The sequence below is a fragment of the Panthera leo genome, chromosome C1 (genome assembly GCF_018350215.1).
Source record: "Panthera leo isolate Ple1 chromosome C1, P.leo_Ple1_pat1.1, whole genome shotgun sequence".
Lineage (NCBI taxonomy): Eukaryota > Metazoa > Chordata > Mammalia > Carnivora > Felidae > Panthera > Panthera leo.
Window position 1 is genome coordinate 3,731,253 of NC_056686.1, and position 17,837 is coordinate 3,749,089.

Consider the following 17,837-nt stretch of genomic DNA (forward strand, 5'->3'; position numbering starts at 1 on the left):
GGGCGTGCAAACAACAACAGAGACGAAGATGAACTTTGGTACGTTGACGCACGGTAGAAAGACCCATAAGCACACCTGCTGAACTTGCCCCAGAATCCGACCTCCACGCTGCGGTGCACGCGTGGGGGCAGGGCTCGGGACCCGTGCCCAGGCAGGGCACACGGGCAGCAGGCCGGCTCCAGCACCGATGATTCTCTAACCCCGCAGACAGGGCCCAGCTCTAAATCAGGGTCCTCGAGGGCATCTGACGTCCTGCCCCTCACCGCTGGGCTGCCTTGAGCACCGTCTCTCCAACGTCTATTCACAGCCCTTTGTGAGCACACCCGTGCCCTGGGTCTTGCTCCTAACTGCGGGAGGACCCCCGCCCCCAGTGCAGGGTGCCCCAGAGACCCACCCCCACGGGCTTCCTCTCTCGGTGGCCTGGGCTACCCGTCTGCACACTCGGACGGCTGGCCGCCACTCTGCTGCCTTCTCATCACCCCAAATTAGGAACAGCCTGGCTCACTACCTGCCAGGGCTCAGGGTCCCCCACTTCCCGCTCATCTGTGTTTGCAATGAGCTGCAAATAAAGTTTTTGCGGTCAAACCGCACGATGCTCTGCCCCCTGGTTATGTTCCATCCTCTGTCCTGTCCCCCCACCTCCAAGTGTGCTCCCAGCCCACCCAGGTCGCAGCTTTTCCACCAGCAACTGTGACAAAGGCCGCAGTTGTCCCCCAAAACCCGCTCCACCAGCTCAGTCGTAACACCCCCAGTTATCTGGACACAGGACACCCAACAGAAGGGCAGTTCCCAGACCCTGCGGAGCTGGGTGCAGCCACGTGACTAGGTTCTGGCCAAGCGGATTCCAGTGGACAGAAAAAGGCCCAGGGTGACCCCATCCTAATCCCTAGAAGCTATGACTAAGTGACCCGACATGCAAAAGGGGACTTTGTGGGTGGGATTAAGGAAAGGATCTTGAGACAGAACGGCCACCCTGGATTTTCATGGGGGGACCCAATGTAATCATAAGGGTCCTTGAAAGGGGGAGGCAGGGACCAGAACCAGAGGTCAGGCACCCCACCTGCCTCGGCCGGGTCCAAGCCGACTCCCCGGGAGGCCAGAGGCCCCAGGCCACCCCACTGCCCCTCAGCCATGTGGTCCTCAAGGTCAGTACTGGCTTATGCCTGATGATGCCAGAGCCTCTGACAACAGTGAAAACAGCAGAAAGCACTCAAGAAAACCGTCAACAGAGAAAACCAGAGAAGGTTTAGTATTCCACCACAACTTAAAAAAAGATATGAAATAATACCAATATAAAACATTGCATAGCAAATCACGTTTGTACAAAATCCAGTAAGAAAACATAATTTTATCATTTAAGATGATTCATAAAATACACTTTGCTGAGAAGCAAATCAACATCATAAACAGTGACGATCTCCCGAGCACAGCAGAGAGACACAAGCCCCGCGCTTCTCGGCGCCGTGCCCTCGCTGAGGACGCCCGTGGGGCTCACCGCGTGGCTGGCGCCGGAGTGAGAGCGGTCAGGAGCACGGCGCCCCCTCCACCCTCGGCCACGCTCACCAGTGGCCCCAGCAAGGCACGAGGGGAAGAGGGGCCAGAGCACGTGAGTCTGTCCCCGTGCTGCGGCAGGAAGGCCGTGCCGGCCCCTCCGGCCACCACTTCACTGGTAGGTGACCTTCACGCAGAAGGCCTCTTCGTTTTTGTCTTCGTGGTCGTTGATGTAAATCAGAATCTCTTCCTCCCCGGCGCTCTGGTGAGATGCAAACCGCAGGCCGATGGTGTAGGTCTCTCCTCCCCCAACCTAGACGCACGCAGGTAAGCATCAAATCCTAGCCCCACCCCAGCCACTACTCTCTCTATTCCGGCAAGTTCTACGTGCGCAACCCCAGGCTGACGGAGGATGTTAAGCTGAGGCTCCAGCCCCGGGAGCAGGGCGCGTGCGGGGCCCCCAGGCACCAGATGTTCCGAACTCCTTTCCCAGCGTCCCCGGCCACACCTGCTCTTCCCACGTCCCGGGGGACGCTTCCCGACTGAGGAAACGCCCCCTCCTGGCCGCCAGGCTGCCAGCGCTGTACTTGCCTTGAAATACCCACAACAGAGGAAAGGCCAATTTGCAGGGCACTTACAGAGGAAAGCGCTGATAAACTGAGGGCAGGCTGGCCACCAGAACCCCCACAACGCTGCCCAGATAGGGGGGCCCCAGACGCACAGGCAGAAGAGCTCAATGAGGGGTGTCCGCGCCCCCCACCCCAGTGCAGAACGGCTCTGCTCCCTCCCGGGCTCTCAAGACCGTCACTGGATAGAAATGCTCCTAAACGCGGTGCTCACCTCACACCGCAGGGTCCGAGGGGCCCCCACACAGCCCCCCCGCCCCCCGCGCGGCGTTGCGCACCTGGAAGGACTCCTCCCTGAACTGCAGCAGGTCCGGGCGGTCGCTGAGCAGGCGGTAGGTCCTCGGGGTGGGGTAGGGGTTGGTGTAGGTGATGCGCTTGTTGGCGCCCTTGCCTTCCCCTGCGGCCAGCGTGATCTCGAAGGCCTGGGGGGGCGAGGACAGTCACCCTTCCCGAGCCGGCTCGGCTCGTGCGGCCCAACTTAGGGCACGTCCACGAATATGACAGACGGGGGCTCACCGTACAGGAGCAGCCCCACCGCCACCCCCAGGCCACAGGCGACGGAGAAGGCAACCCCCGCCTGAGATCGGGTCGTAGGACCAGGTGACAGGTGAGAAACCACCCATACCCTGTGGCCCAGCACATTGCCCCCTCCCCCACTGACCTTGGAAATGAGAGGAGGGCGGCACGAGAGGCACACGAGCCACGAGGCCACCAGCTGGTGGTAGTCCACATCGACCAGGTTGAGGTGGATGAACCGGGTCCCCGCCCTCCGGGGCGTCACGCCCACATGCAGGTCCTGCACCCCGCGAGGGGGCAGCACGAACACACCTCTGGGGTCAGTCTTTGAGAGCAGAAGAGAACCGGGTCAGGACACGGCCCCTCGCGCTGTGCAGACCAGGGCTTCCTGGACGCCCACGGCGCAGGGAACGAAGGGAATCCCAAGGGAATCCCAAGGGAACCCCAGCCGTTCCGGGGTGGGGGGGCCCATGTGCCCTGCACGAGGTCAGCAGGGGCCCGAGGGACAATGCCAGCCTCGCCCTCAGCGTCACGGTGCGTCACGGTCCCATCGCCACCCATGCGGGCAAGTGCCCCCGTGTGTGACGGTCCCCTGAGCGCCAGGGCTGCCCCGGCAGGGGAGACCTCAACGAGCTCCTCTCTCCACCCTGGCAGGAGGCAGGGAGTCCGCACAGCCCCCGTGACCCGGATTCTAAATTAACCGCAGAGTCGCTTTTAGCATTTACCTTCCACCAATCCTAAATATCGGCCTTTGGGGTTTCTAGGTCACTCATCCGGGATGGCGTATCTACCAACCTGAATGAAGACGGCCGAGCCCCAAGCCTGTTCTCGGGACTCAGGCTGGCTGCAGCCAGTCCCCACGCCGTCCGTTCCCAGGGTGGGGTGAGGGTGAGGAGAGGCCAGAGGACACCCGGCGACCTACTGTCAGCTCCTGGGGGTGTGAGGTGAAAGCTCGCACTCTCCTAACCGCCTGTGTCCCCCGAAGGACAAGGGACAGGCGGGTCCGCTGGCCCGTGACACAGGACGCGTCCACGCGCCGTAAGGAGTGGAGGTGGATCCGCCATATTTGGACAGGTGTCGCCAGCCAGCGATCCCTGTGCGGGACGGAAGCACCAAGCGTGAGAGGGAAGCCAGGAGGAGGCCGACAAGGTGGCCAGGAGGACAGGGGCCAAGGGGCCAGGGCGGAGCCCGGCCGCTGTCACCTTCACACCACTTGGACTCTCCGCCACGACACCCCGCACGAATGACGACGCGGGCTTCTGCCAGAAATCAACAATCCCACGCCAGGTGGTCCGGGGCGAAGCGCGTACCATGGAAGTGCACGTGGGCTTAGAGGCCACGCGGGCCTGAGCTCGAGGGCCCCATCCTAGCTGCCTGGGGCCACAGGACACGGACCCTTCCCGTGAGCGGGGCTCAGGGGCGCTGCCCCTTGTCCACACAGCCCGAGATGGGCCCTGAGCTCAGTTAGCCCTGCCCCAGTCCCGGACGTGCTATTCGAAAGCCCCCAGCCGGCCCCACTTTTAAAGGGTCCTCAAGGGGTTGGGATGGGAGACTTCCGAGGAAAAGGTAAAGGAAAAGGGTCATTTCGACCGAGTGAGAGAAGCAGGAGGTGATGTGATCACCATCTCGGGCATCGAAGGACAATGGCCGCCACCTCCCGTCTCCCCTCGTTGGAACCAGGCACCGTTCTGGCGCAGACAGCACCTTGGAGGGTGCCCCCAGGCTGCCGGTGCCTCTCTGAGCAGAGGGCGCTCTTTGCGAGGCCCCTACCAGTCCTGGAGTCTCACCTCCCGTGACCAAAGACCCAACAACGACCCCCGTCGGGAGCTCAGGAAGGCCTGGGCCGGCCCTTCCAATGCCAAAGCCAGAAGTTTCTCACCCACGCCCGCCCCTCCAGACCTCCGGGGTTCGGGTTCTCGGACTTACGTGTAAACGAGGACAAAGAAGTCTTTGCTCTCTGGGCTCCGACCACTAGCCACCTTCAAGAACACGTCCCGTGGCTCCCCAGGGCCCTGCCGGACACGGGCACACCCTAAGGACACCGCCTGCCTGCCCAGCCCCCTGAGCCACACGAAGTGAAAACAGGCATGAACCAGGCTCCCTTCCCCCCAACAGGTGTTTAATTTTCAGTATTAGTCACAATTTGCTTTTTTTACTGCCAAAAAGAAAATCATTAACTTCTCGATTTCATATTGAGTTCAATAATTATATTCTGCAGGAGACTTTATCCAGTTTCCTAACCAGTCATAATACAATTATTGCCATTATTCTTTACACAATGGCAATTAATAAGTGGCTTAATTACCACTCAATCTATTCACTCTGCTTCACGCCTTTTTTCTTTCATTTAAATTCAGATCATCAAAGAGCTGATCTACTAGCAGAAGAGATGAGAATTCATGCATAAAGCTCCCACAAGGATGTCCAAATAGCCCTTGAGCACCTGAGAAAGACACCACTTAATGGAAACCTCACAATGAAGAGGCCGCAGGAGGTCAGGGGCTTGGACGACAGGAGGAGGGCCGGCTGGGAGATGGGCTGAGCGGGACTTACCACATTCTGGGTCTCACAAATGACGTTCGGGTCGCTACATCGGACATGGACCTGGGGTTCCTCGCCAGGTCTTCCCACAGGAGCACCTGGTGAGGGGGATCATCCAAACAAACATCTTGGGGAGCCTGGGTGGCTCGGTCGGTTGAGCGTCTGACTTCGGCTCAGGTCATAAACTCACAGCTCTGTGAGTGCGAGCCCCGCGTCGGGCTCTGTGCTGATGCCTCGGAGCCTGGAGCCTGCTGTGGATTCTGTGTCTCCCTCTCTCTCTGCCCCTAACCCATTCACATTCTGTCTCTCTCTCAAAAATGAATAAACATTAAAAAAAAAATCTTTTCTAGACCGGCCTGGCCCGTCACAGGGGCTCAACAGATGCCCGCCGGGCGGTGGGCAACGCCACCCTACCCCAGTCCCGCCTCCTGGGGCACCGGCACCTCCGCTGGGAGCCACGGCCTTGGGGCCTTCTCCAAAGGGAGGGACCAAAGTAAACGGGTGGGCAGGGGGGAGACGGCAGAACAAGGCGCCGTCGTGCTCTGAAGGCACCGGGCCAGAGCCACGCAAGTGAGTCGGGAGCGGGAGGCACGCGTGCTCCCCGCACAGCCCTCGGGGCCGAGGAGGCACCAGCAGCCGGCCAAGGACACGCCCCGCCATCTCAGAGCACGCGGGAAAGTGGCCGTTTCAAAATCCAGAATCCAAAATTCAAAATGGCAGAATGTACGGACGGGTCACAGGTTGGAGTCCGAGCATCGGGGGATAACACGACGATGCCACTCGTGCCCCCTCGGGGAAAGGCCCCTTCCCGTCCGGGGAGCCTGGCAGACGCGCGCCGCGGGGACAGCTGGGACCTGCCTGGGAGCGTGTGCCAGGGGGGCAGGCGGATGGCCTTCTTCAGGAAGGTGAGCTCCGGGTGGTAGAAGCGGAAGACCTGGTCCGCCGCGGGGGGCTGGGTCTCCACGGTCAGGCAGAGCACGGCGATGGGCTTGCCGCCGCCGCCCCGGAACAAGACCTGCGGGAGCGGGTGGCGCCAGCGTCAGGACCGGCCCGCGGGCCCCGGAGAGCCGCACGCGCCACGCCGGTGTGGTCTCCTGGTCTCCGTGGGCCCGCTCGCCCCCGGGGGCGGGGGAGGGGCGGCCGCCTCAGAAACGGGGCAGAGTCCGCGGCGACGTACGCCCACACCGAAGGGGCGGCACCCGGCACGTGGCTGCACGTGGCTGCACGCGGGCACGCCCCTGGGACACACGGGTCACGCGGGGCTGCCGCGACTGCCATTTCTCATCAGCCAGCCACGCCCCTCAAGCGCCGCTGACGAAGGTTTGCGGCCCAACGTCAGCCTCATCCGCCTCCACCAGGCATGCGCGCCGGGAAGGCGTTCGGGGGCCTGAAGCTAGCAGAGGGCAGCGGAGCACGGGCTGTTTGATTCCGGGCGGTGAAAGGGGGCTGTACCTAAAGCAGAATGGCCACAAACATAAACTTCCTTTTAAAAAAAAAGTTACCTAACTTCTCTATCCCAAAGAGGCACTGCTGTGGACGAGGGACAGGTGTCTTCCTTCCCCGAGCCCTCCAGGCCCCTGAACGGGGGCAGGCAGGCAACCTTCCCACGTCCCCAGAGAACCTGGGCCTCCATTCAAACCCTCCACACACGGGACAGACGTTCCGCGCGGGCATGTTTGATCGTGGAATCCCTCAGATGTACACACATAGAAAGCTGTCCGTGTAAAACTACGTTCAAGTCACAAATCGTAACAGGACGGCCACCAAGAGCCCACATCCCCGCGGGGACAGCGCCGCCATCCACACCGCTGAGCTCTGGGTGCCCCGCCAGCCCCGCCCGAAGAAGCCACCCTTCCAGACTCCAGGGGCGCCATCCTGGCTTTTCTTTGCTGGTCCCCCACCTTCGGCCCCTGAGCAGAGCTGCGCGTGGTTGTGCCTATTCGGACCTTCACCGGAAAGGTCTCCTTCCCTGTCTCACTTGTGCTCACCCGGCTGCGAGAGCAGCTCCCAAGGGCCCATCATCTGTGCCCGGACCCTCTGGCCAGAACTGCACCCAACGCTGAGACTTCAAGCCAAACACCACCACGCATGGATCCAGCTGCCCGTGCTCATTACACGCCAGGTCTCTGCCCCCCACTGTCACGGCTGGGCACCCCCCACACCAGGTCTCTGCTCCCCAGGCGGCTCCTGGAAGCACAGAGGACAGCCAGGCTCCGGAGAAGGGAAACTTCCGGTCAGCCTCACCCAACAGGAGCTCTCCCTACAGCGGGGCTTGGATCCAGAGTGCGACTGTCCATACCGCAGACCCTGAACGGCAGGATGGCACCCTCCTCGAGACAAGTCTCAGGCTCACCACCCACGCTGAGTCCCCGAGTCTTAGGATTTCTGGCTTCTTCCCTCTGTTCCCTAGCACAAGTGGGGGCGAGTAGCCGCTTTCTGCCATGTCTACCTCCTTGAAGGCTTCGAATTCTGGTTTTACCCTTCCAGTGACCTGGTAACATCAGGAGTTAGCCTAGTTAACGGTGCTTTGAAAGGGAGGGCGGTGCCGGAGGGAGGGCAGGTCCAGCGTCCAAGGCCGGCCACAGCCGAGAAGCAGCAAATATAAACCTGCGTTCACAATGAGACTCCAAAAACTGGGCCATCTCTGGAGGTTGCTAGGGCACAATTCATTATTTTGAAAACTGATAAATAAAATGAAAGAGTCCAACATGTACCCTGACTTTCCGGTGTAAAGTATCTTTGAGGCGCAGGGCACCTGGGGGGCTCAGTCGGTTGGGCGTCCGACTTCGGCTCAGGTCATGATCTCACGGTTCATGGGTTCGAGCCCTGTGTGGGGCTCTGTGCTGACCGCTCAGAGCTTGGAGCCTGCTTCAGATTCTGGATCTCCCTCTCTCTCTGCCCCTCACCCACTCACGCTGTCTCTTCGTCTCTCGCTCTCTCTCTCTCTCTCTCTGTCAAAAATAAACATTTTTTTTTAATTAAAAAAAAAAAAAAGATGACATTTCAGGGCAACCACACTGCTGGTGGGAAATGCTTATTTCCAGCAGAATCACAGCAAACAAGCACAGGGAGAAGGAGAAAAGTTGAATCTCCCCGTTTTCCACCCTGAAAATGAGCGTGGGCAATGAGTCCGAGGTGGACAGCAGAGGCAGGGCACGGGATCAGTGGGCCCGGACTCACACAGACCAGAGACAGGCGAGCACAGAGTGGACCGTTGGTGGCACGGCAGGGACAGTGGCACCGTCCTCACGTGTCAGGCACACAGACTGAGGCAATCGTGGGTGAACTCCTAAGATTTCTGGGGTTTGCTTTCAAACTCCAAATTCACGTAAGGAAAAGGTATCAGCCTCTCGGATTTCATCGACAGCCCTAATAAAGCTCTGACGTATTCCTTAAACAAGGCAAAGCTGTGCCTCCACGTCCAGGTAAAATACAGCCATTTGCACTGGTGATGGGGCCGTGGGCACCAGCTGCCACCATGGTGAGACGAGGACACAGGCCTGCCATTGGGAGCTGGCTCCTCATCTGGGACTCACTGGAATCCTCTGTCCTCGGCAGCGATGGGGCAAAACCTTGTCGCTTCTGTTTTTACTTTCAAACTACTTCAAACGGGCATTTGTCTCCCCCAGAAAAGCTTCAGAAACTCCTAACAACAAGCGTCCCAAGCTCTCACTGAGAACACTCTGAAGGCAGGCAGCTGTGTGTGCAAACACGCTTCCCTTAGAGGCGGCAAGAGGATCCCCAGAAGTAGCCCTCCCCCGCCCCCTGCACTGACTCTGGGGGACGCGTGAACGCCGCGGACGAGGGTCACGGGGCCCGACTGACCCCCTCCCCCTGCACTGACTCTGGGGGACGCGGGAACGCCGCAGACGAGGGTCACGGGGCCCGTCTGACCCCCTCCCCCTGCACTGACTCTAGGGGACGCGGGAACACCGCGGACAAGGGTCACGGGACCCATCTGACCCCCGTGTGTGGTGGCCGCATGCTGGGACAACTGCACTTGCAGGGCCGTGGGGTGGCACACACAAACCAAGAGCTGCAAGGTGCCAAGCAGCCAGGGAGACGCTTCCACCCCAGACGCCCACCCGGAGGCTGTGCCGGTATCGGCTGAAGCTGCCACCACCCCGTCAGGACACGAAAGTCCACCTCTGGGGGCCCTGCCCCACCACCACCCTCCCTGGCAGCAGGGGCAGGGAAGGGCCGAGGCCGGGACCCAGCGGCCGAGTAACAACAGAAATCGTGAACACCTCACCGGGTCAGCTCAGAGGACACCTGGCTCTCACCGCAAGACCCTGCGAATGTCGGGGACCAGAGGCCTCCCGCCCCCTTACCTTGGCGTGCTTGGTCGGCGTTGCACTGCACTTCTGGGGCGATCCGGGGTCCGTGCCCTTCTCAGAGCTCGGCTCAGCAGGGGCCTGTGAGACACCAATTGGCACCAGTGAGTCACGGGATGGGAGTCGGAGGCTGACAGGCACTGTAGAAACAGCTGTCCCCTTGGGGCCCCCGTGCACGGTGTCCTTTGCTCTCACGATAACCATCCAGGCGGCCGCTGTCACGAACCAGCCTCGCTACCCCAAAGAGGAAGCAGCAGCTGCCATGAGCCATGCAGGCCACCAGACACGCGACCCCGCTCTGCCTGAAGCCAAAGGCCTGATCTTCACTGTCCCTACGACCTCTCGTCCCAAAAGTGCACCCGAAGAGCCTGCACCGGGATCTGTGCGCCTCCGAGAGTCCCTCAGGCCCCTTTAAGTGAGGACCCTGTCCTACAGAACTGACCTCAAAAGTCAGTAAAACGGATGAACTGCGCACCTCACACCCCCCCATCACACGGGCACGTAGCACTCACGTCCCTCACTGGAAACCCCCACGCCCGCATTTCCCGCAGCAGCGCACACGCCACGGAAGACGTGGGCAAACAGCATTAACTAGAGAACACAAAGTGCTGGGAACTTTCAACCCGTTCGCTCTTCTGAGGGAAGGGGGCGGTTCTGTGCCCACGCGGATAAGAGCATTCAGAGGGGACGGGCCGGCCCTTCCCGAGGCCCGCCGTGGACACGCACGCGCAGGGGCCGGTGGAGCGGGTGACACCCGAAGGCTAATCGGCCTGCAGCATGGAGGGACAGGCAGAAACGGGCCACCGCTACTCAGCCTGGCGCGATTCCCCCGCATGCCTGTCCAGCCCGGCCGGCCCTGCAAGGGCGGCCTCCCCACCTGCCCCACGGAGAAGGTCTGGTATTTGAAGGGGATGTGGGCGGTCTCCCGGGGGCGCAGGAAGAGCTGTGGGGCGAGGCCGCCCCGCAGATGGAACATGTCCTCTTCCACCGGCGTGTGCAGCTTGGCCGCGTCTTTGAAGAACCTCCACTCCCGACTGTCCGAGATGATGCTAGAAGGCGGGGGAGACGCGCTGCTGAGGCAGAAACGTGCTTCCTGGCGAGTCCCCTGCCCGCCCGCTCAGGGATGGCTCCGGGGACGGAGGACCCCGTCGGGGCCGCCGCTCACACGCACCTCAGCTCAGGGCTGTCCACCTCGATGGTCACCGTGTGCTGCGTGTTGTGGGGGTTCCGAAGGGCGAACTCGAAGAACTCGGCGGTGCCCAGCGTGACGTGCATGGTGTGCTTTGTGGTGATGGCCAGGCTCAGCGCGCTGGTGATGCTCTCCGCCTTCGTGCGCTCCCGATAGGCGGCAATGACCTGCAGGTCGCGTGCGTGCTGTGCGCGGACACTCTGCTGAGCCTGCGGGGACACGGGTGCCCAACCGGGCCACAGTCCTGGCCTCACTCTCCCTCTCAAGGACTATGTGGCCACCTCCCCCCCCCGCCCCAAATACCAAATTTCTTCTGGAATCACCACCACCCCCCTCCTCAGCCACCTGGGTTGGATGGGACTGGCCCACCCCAGCTCCAGAGGACAGAGAACAATGGGTCTACGCAGCACTCCAGGCTCCTCGGTGCCCTGTCGAGGTCAACCCCCGGGGAGGCAGGGTCTGCCCTGCGTGTTCCCAAGAGACTACAACCGCCCATGAGGCCAACTCCCCCCAGGGCCTCGAGGCTGGCATCTGGGCGTAGTGGGGAGTTGAGTAGAAGCAGAGGTTGTCAACAAAAGAGGAAAGAACGGCCTCAGAACTAAGACGGGACAGGCTGGCTGCGCAGGTCTCCAGCGTAGCAGCAGGAGCCTACTCTGTGAGCAGGGCCCCGAATGACCTGAGCTGGGCCAGAGTCCAGACAGTGGGCACGCTGCCTCAGTGGGGCTCAGCCACGGGTCCCTCATCCACCTCCTCCCTCGATGCCCTGACTCCTTGGGCTTGGCCAAAACGGGGTGTTCTAGAGGCCAGAGGCCAGCCTGCATCTTTTGTGTGACTTACTAAGGAGTGAGGCCCGTGGAGGCTGCCCCACAAGATCTAAGACCTAGAAGGGGACCCCCACACTGGGGAGGCCCCGTGCTGAGAACCTCTGAACACCAGGGAGGCCCAGGCATCAGAGGGCAGGGCCGCTTGGATGGCTGTGGACTTCACCTCAAGAGGTAAGGACAAAATTTGGTGTAAATTATTTGGATATTGACTTTCCAACATCCTTTGCCCCCCGCCCCTGGCAAGGGGAGCCTTCCATTTCTCCCTGTGGATCTAGAAACAGGAGGGGGGTTGTGTCCACACTGGAGGCTTCCCTACATGGACACCGATGATTAGCTCTTCTTCACAGAGTACGGGGCAGCACGGCCAGACAAAATTTAGGCCGAGAAACAGAACACAGAGCAGCTTTCCAACCAAATTGAGGCAGTGCACTATTCTGACCCACTCCCAAGTTGTGGGGACAAAATCTGAACTGCCCCCCACTGGATAACACACGGCAGGCTCGAGGGGAGAGGCCGGGGCAGGGCACCACGACATCACTGCCTGGTTTAGCACAGACCACACGGTGAAAGGCCACAGGCGGAGTCGGCATGACCCTGCGGGTTGTGAGGAGGGCTCCTCGCCGGTCCCGCGCCCTTCCATCCATACCACAGAGGCGGCTATTACCAGGCGGCCCGGGCCTCCCTCCACCCCACTGACACGGGCAACTTCTCTGATAGAAAGTTCTGGAGTAGGAGCCAGGCAGCCACAGCCCTGCCCTCCCTTGCCTCTTCCTCTTGGGACCCGCCTGCCTGGACACAGCATCAGGTGCTCACTCTGGTCCTCGCCCGCGGTGCGGGGTGGCGGGGAGAAGGTGCCGCCGTATGGCCTTGCCCGGGCGGCTCGGGTCTGGCCTTAGCTCCATACTCCGTGGCTCGAGCACCGTGCCAAGTCTCCAGGATCTGCTTTACGGTCACTAGAGTCATCAGTACCAGAGGGGACACTTTGGTCTCCCTCTGCCATACTCCTGACTTCTCAATTCAAGATCCAGGCAGGCAAAGGGTGAGGACACTTACCGGATCCCTCGGATCCCAACAGGCAGCAGAGCCCCTCCCTGCATGTCCCAGTGACCAGGTCAAGGGCGAGCGCGTTACCCTGCTCTGGTTGGGCAGCTGTCCTCCGTGGCACTTGGCACAGGATGGCCACGTGAAATGGGGGTACTGCTGCCAGACGGCTACCGTGAGGGATGATCCGGGGGCTGCGGGAGTGGGAAGAGGCGGGGGCGGGTCCCAGGGGCCTGACAGCAGCAACCTAGGACCGCCTGGCAACACCAGGCTCAGAGTGCTGGGCACCTGCTCAAACACGGAACAGCCGGTCTGGAGCCCAGGCGGGGGGCCCTGGGGACCCCACTGCTGCACAGACCTGCGTGTGCTGGGCTTTGTCACTGCCACCTCAGAGGACCCCCCCCCACACACACATACACACACAAGGAGACAGCCTGCCAGCCCTCCTCCCCAGGCTCAGGGGGCGGAGAAGGGGCATTTGTGGAGAAGGTGCCCAGATCGAGGTCTTTCCGCAGCCTGGGACTCGCACACAGCACACAGCAGCTGAGGCTGACCAACACCAGAAGGCAGGGCCGGCCACTGCCCCGGGAACCGGACACAGATGAAGGGGGGCCACCCGCAGGTGGAGGCAGTGACTGTCCCAAGCAACAGCCAGGACGCGAACACGGGCATCGCCTCTCTCCAAGCTCTCCCACTGGCCCAAGAAGCCCCCAGGCCATCAGCATCCCTCGAGTCTGCCGGGGAAGAACACCACACCCAGCGCTGTTCTCCGCCTCCCGAGGTGCAGCCTCCGGGACCCAAGATCACCAGGCGGCATGAACCCGTCAGGCACCAAGGACCAGGCCAGGGGCTCAGCGCCTCTGCCGTGACAGCCTCTCCACTTCCAGCGCTCCTCGCCCGGAGGACGGTGGATGCCCTGAGCTCCTACCCTCTCTCCCGGAGACGGTTCTAGATGCGAGGGAAAGTGCCGCGTACCCGACAAGCCAAGTCACTCTCAAGATCATGGGAATTTGGTGTAACGTTTCCTCATACTTAGAAATCCAATTACTTCCAAATTCACTGCTGTATTCGGAATGAGGGCTCCGAGCTGCTGAATCTCTACCAGAACGTGTCAAATAGGAGGAGACACTTCCCCCGCCCCCGATATAAGAAGAACAACGACACCAGCACCGACTCTGGCAGCTGCCTCACTGAGCACACGCAGTGCGCCAGGCCCACCGCCCTCTGGGGCAGGGCTGCTGGAGAGCCCAGGTGGCTACCGACAGAGCCAAGGGGCCTCGGAGCCACCAGGCCCCTCAGCAGCTGCCGTAGGGGAGGAGGCCCATCCAGAGCCCGGCCCCGCCAGCTCACTCCAGGCCTCTCCTCTCCCACCACACTCTACATCTTGCTCGCTGAGCTGTTTGCGCCTCTCTCCCTACAGCCCCCGCCTGAGGGCGGGGAGCCTTCTTCCCCAGCTTCTGGGAGCACCAAGGGCCGAGCAGGCTTTGCCCCTGGAGAAGACACATCTCTCCAGACACCTGCCTGCCTTGATGTAGACGGTGACCCTCAAACATCTTTCTCGAGATCCCTGCGGCTTCTTGATTCCAGGAACCCTTCAGGTACAACCACCCTCCTGTCATTTTGGGGCCGCACGATTTTACACCAGGCTCTTCTTTAGATTTTTAGCCCAAAATGGGAAGTTTTCTGGTCGGGATGACCAGTTGATTTGCACTCACAGCCCAAGACACGGAAACCGTTCGCAGCTCTGACCCCAACCTGGGGGACCCTCAGGATCCCCCGCGGAGCTTCCGAAGAGCCCCGGTTCCCGGGACCCCCGGCCCGACTGGACACAGGATTCGCAGGCGTGCCGCCCAGGAATCGGCTTCTGTCAAAGCTCTCCAGGTAATTCTGGCTTGAAGACCTCCCTTGATGGCCGAGAGGTGCTATCTCCCCTATATTCTACAAGTAGGATTTGGGAGGGAGGGAGAGAACCACGCGGGGGAAGAGGGGACAAAGGACAAGGCTGCTTCCGCTCACGATAACTTTGCCCCCCACCCCCTACCCTGCACGGGGACACCCCGGGGGCAGCGGGGGACGGACGAAGCCCTCACCAACATGCTGGCCCCCCAGCAGCTGAGCTCTCCTCGGGACTCCTGAAGGCGCACGGACCTCATCCGCTCCAGCTTGCGCCTGCGGACGGCGTCCCCCTCGCGGCCGGCGCCCTGGGGCCCTTTGCTCCTGCGCTGCGTGGGCACAAACAGCATGGCGGCCAACTCACAGTCCACATCAGCCAGCTTCTGTGCCTGGACCACGTTTTTTACTGCTGGAAGGTTCAAGAGGGAGCAAGAAGTTAAAGTGTAGAGTTCACGTTCTTTAAGCAGACCGGCAACGGGCCTCCAGCCACCTCACCCAGGGAGGGAGCCCAGCGATGAAGACGGTAAGCCTACAACCTGGTCTCCACAGTGTCCCTCCCTGCCTCCCTCCTGTCACTAGCCTTTCAAATGAAGGAACTGATCTCGGTCCTTACCGACAAATTAATACACTATTAGATGATTTTCCAGAGGAGAAAAAGGTCAGTGTTCTAGAAGATGATGCTCCCTGGGTTCTCAAGGGCTGCCGACACCCTCCCCCAGGACATCCGCCACTCTGCGCTCTCAGGTCCTCAGACCCACCTGTGTGCTCCCATCAGGAATCAGGGGCTCTGAGGAGTTGCCCACTTGGACTGAAGCCCCAGGCGGCCCAGGAGTGGGTGGGGCTCAGACCAGACCCGGCCTCTAGAGCTCATGCCCTTGACTCTGCACCTGGCTGCCTCTAGACAGCCAGGCCCCCAGGGCACCGACTCCTTTGGGGGCCTCTGCGCAAACCACGGATGTACACGAAAGCCATGTTCTCAGACAAATGGAAGCCGAAATAGGCCAGACACCAGCAGGAGCCTGAAGGCGCTGCACTCCCTCAGGTGACGAAGCCACACGTGGCTCACACCAGGTCACAGGCTGACACACGAGGTTCCCGGACCACCACTCAGCTGGCGCAGGTGGGCAGATGAGAAGGAGCACCCAGCTTAGGACTGGGCCCTCCCTGACTCCTGGGACCAGCAGACCCCACGGGAAGTGAGTGTCCATTTTAAAGGTGTTTAGCTGCTTTTCAGATGCCATGAGTTGGTTTAGACTAGTAAAACGTCCACCCCAAAACAATGTTTCTCACATCTGCGGTACAGGCATGTGCGGGGCGCGACCCCACCCGGGCAGGGTTGGAGCGGCCTGAGGCCCACAGTCCCGAGGGGAGGAAACGGGCAGGAGACAAGCAAGGCTGGGGGTTAATCCACGGGCTCACGTGTCAGACTGCGTCACCCAGTCCCGAAGAAACCAGAAATGGGATTCCAGCACTGCAGAGCCTAGAAGCACTTCCTCAAACTGTGCACAACGTCCCACTTCCCGAGCCTTGCCCGGTGGGGGAAGACAGGCTGTCCGAGGAAGCGCCCCGTCCTCTGGCTTTGATCCAACAGGCCCCGGGTCGGGAACCAATGACTCCAGAGACTCTCAATTCGCTCAACAAACCCTCACCGGTCACAGCTGCCTGCGCTGTCTGGCAGAGTCCCTGACCTGCTGGGTCCCGAGGCCGTGCCTTTCACAAATACTCCTAGCCTGTTCTCGGACCGGCCAGGGATGGAGAAATACCGGCCCCTAAGTGGGAAGTCTGGATTCCCACCCAAGTTCACCACCCTTACCCACTCAACGGGCCACGTCACAAGACCTCCTCTGCCTCGGTTTCTTCAACACTACAAGCAGGAAGCCTGGAACGCCTCTCAGCCTGACTGGATCACAGCTCTCAGACCCCTCTGAGCATCTGGAGCCCTGGGGCCCCTCTCCCAGGAGAGCATACGAACACCCACAAAGTCTTGGCTGGAGTTTCAGGGAGCTCGTGGGGTCCCGGAGGCCTCGAGGAGCGGGGGCTTCATCCTGGGGCAGGGGTTCAAGGCCAACAGCATCAGAGGACTGTCCACACGGGAAGCGCAGGGCAGTTGTGGATCCACACCCGGTGGCCTACAACATGGGGACGCTGCCCAGAGGGCGCACCCCGCTTTTCGTCCCACCGACACCTACTTTGTTTCCAGGTCTGCGGGTTATCTAAGGGGACGGAAAACCCTGGACGCTCCCTGCTGTGAACAACATTCTCAGCAAGTGCAGCCTTACTCCCAGGCTCCGTAATGCTTTATTCCTCTCCCCGATGTGGGGTTTTCAAATTTGCTTTTTAAAACTCAGTCTCTGTGCATCCTGACCTTTTCTTCGTTTCCGCTTCCCCTGCAGATGGGCAGCTATCCAAAGACACATGCTGCTCGCAGGATTGGAATCTGTCTACAGAACGGCGCAGACAGCCTCCACAGAGCGCGGTCTCCAGCGTGCTGGGTGCTGGGGCGGCCTGCCGGCCCACTCAGGCAGGCACTGAGCTGGACACGACGGCCACGGCGCTGCCCCAGATCCAGAGGGACGGCAAAGCCCCACCCAGGCCCACACGTGCACCTGCACGCATGCACGCACACACATGGCCCTCACTCCACCCCACCCCCACACCAATCTCACGTGCAAGTGACCCAGCTGCCCCCGCCCACTCCCCACTCACGTCTCGGCGCCCCACGCCTGAGCAGGCTGCCTCCCTCGAAGTGGCCGGTTCTGTCATTCGAGATGACCCGTGACCTGGAGGGTGGCAACATGCTGGAATCCCTTACTCTCTGCTCACACACGTGACCTAAATGAAGTAAGTCATACAGAGAAAGACAGATACCATATGTTTTCACTGTTTTCACTCCTATGTGGATCCTGAGAAACTTCACAGAAGACCATGGGGGAGGGAAGGGGGGGGAAAAGTTAGAGAGGGAGGGAGGCAAACCATAAGAGACTCTTGAGGACTGAGAACAAACTAAGGGTAGATGGGGGGTGGGGGAGAGGGGAAAGTGGGTGATGGGTATTGAGGAGGGCACCTGCTGGGATGAGCACTGGGTGTTGTATGGAAACCAATTTGACAATAAATTTCATTAAAAAAAAAAAACACACACCCCAGCATAAGGTATTAACAGTGAAAAGGAGTCTGATGAGACACATCAATATTCCCTGCAGGAAGTTCTGGTTTGCAAAGGGCCTGTCCGCACCCCCAGCCTGCTAACACCCCAAAATGGCACGGTGGGTCCCGAATCTGCTTGGTAGTCGAGATGCGTCCGCTTCCCCACGGCGAGCTCGAGCTGCAGGTACTCAGGGCGCCTGCTCAGACTCACGTCGTGATGTCCCCAGCAGCCCCGTGA

At 60.8% G+C, this 17,837-nt stretch overlaps 1 protein-coding gene across 1 annotated transcript in view; it reads right to left on the reverse strand.

Moving 5' to 3' along the window:
- Positions 1-1,231: 1,231 nt before the first annotated feature.
- The window catches only part of NPHP4 (nephrocystin 4), a 110,415-nt gene continuing 93,809 nt past the window's right edge, over positions 1,232-17,837 (reverse strand). Inside the window, exons 20-31 of the mRNA XM_042953308.1 lie at positions 17,162-17,287; positions 14,653-14,861; positions 10,680-10,906; positions 10,386-10,557; positions 9,506-9,742; positions 6,033-6,189; positions 5,187-5,272; positions 4,560-4,645; positions 3,556-3,727; positions 2,779-2,958; positions 2,396-2,539; positions 1,232-1,804 (exon numbers count right to left, since the gene is read on the reverse strand). Coding sequence (XP_042809242.1) covers positions 1,664-1,804; positions 2,396-2,539; positions 2,779-2,958; positions 3,556-3,727; positions 4,560-4,645; positions 5,187-5,272; positions 6,033-6,189; positions 9,506-9,742; positions 10,386-10,557; positions 10,680-10,906; positions 14,653-14,861; positions 17,162-17,287 — 1,937 coding nt within the window. The 3' untranslated portion in view covers positions 1,232-1,663. The remainder of the gene's footprint in view (positions 1,805-2,395; positions 2,540-2,778; positions 2,959-3,555; positions 3,728-4,559; positions 4,646-5,186; positions 5,273-6,032; positions 6,190-9,505; positions 9,743-10,385; positions 10,558-10,679; positions 10,907-14,652; positions 14,862-17,161; positions 17,288-17,837) is intronic.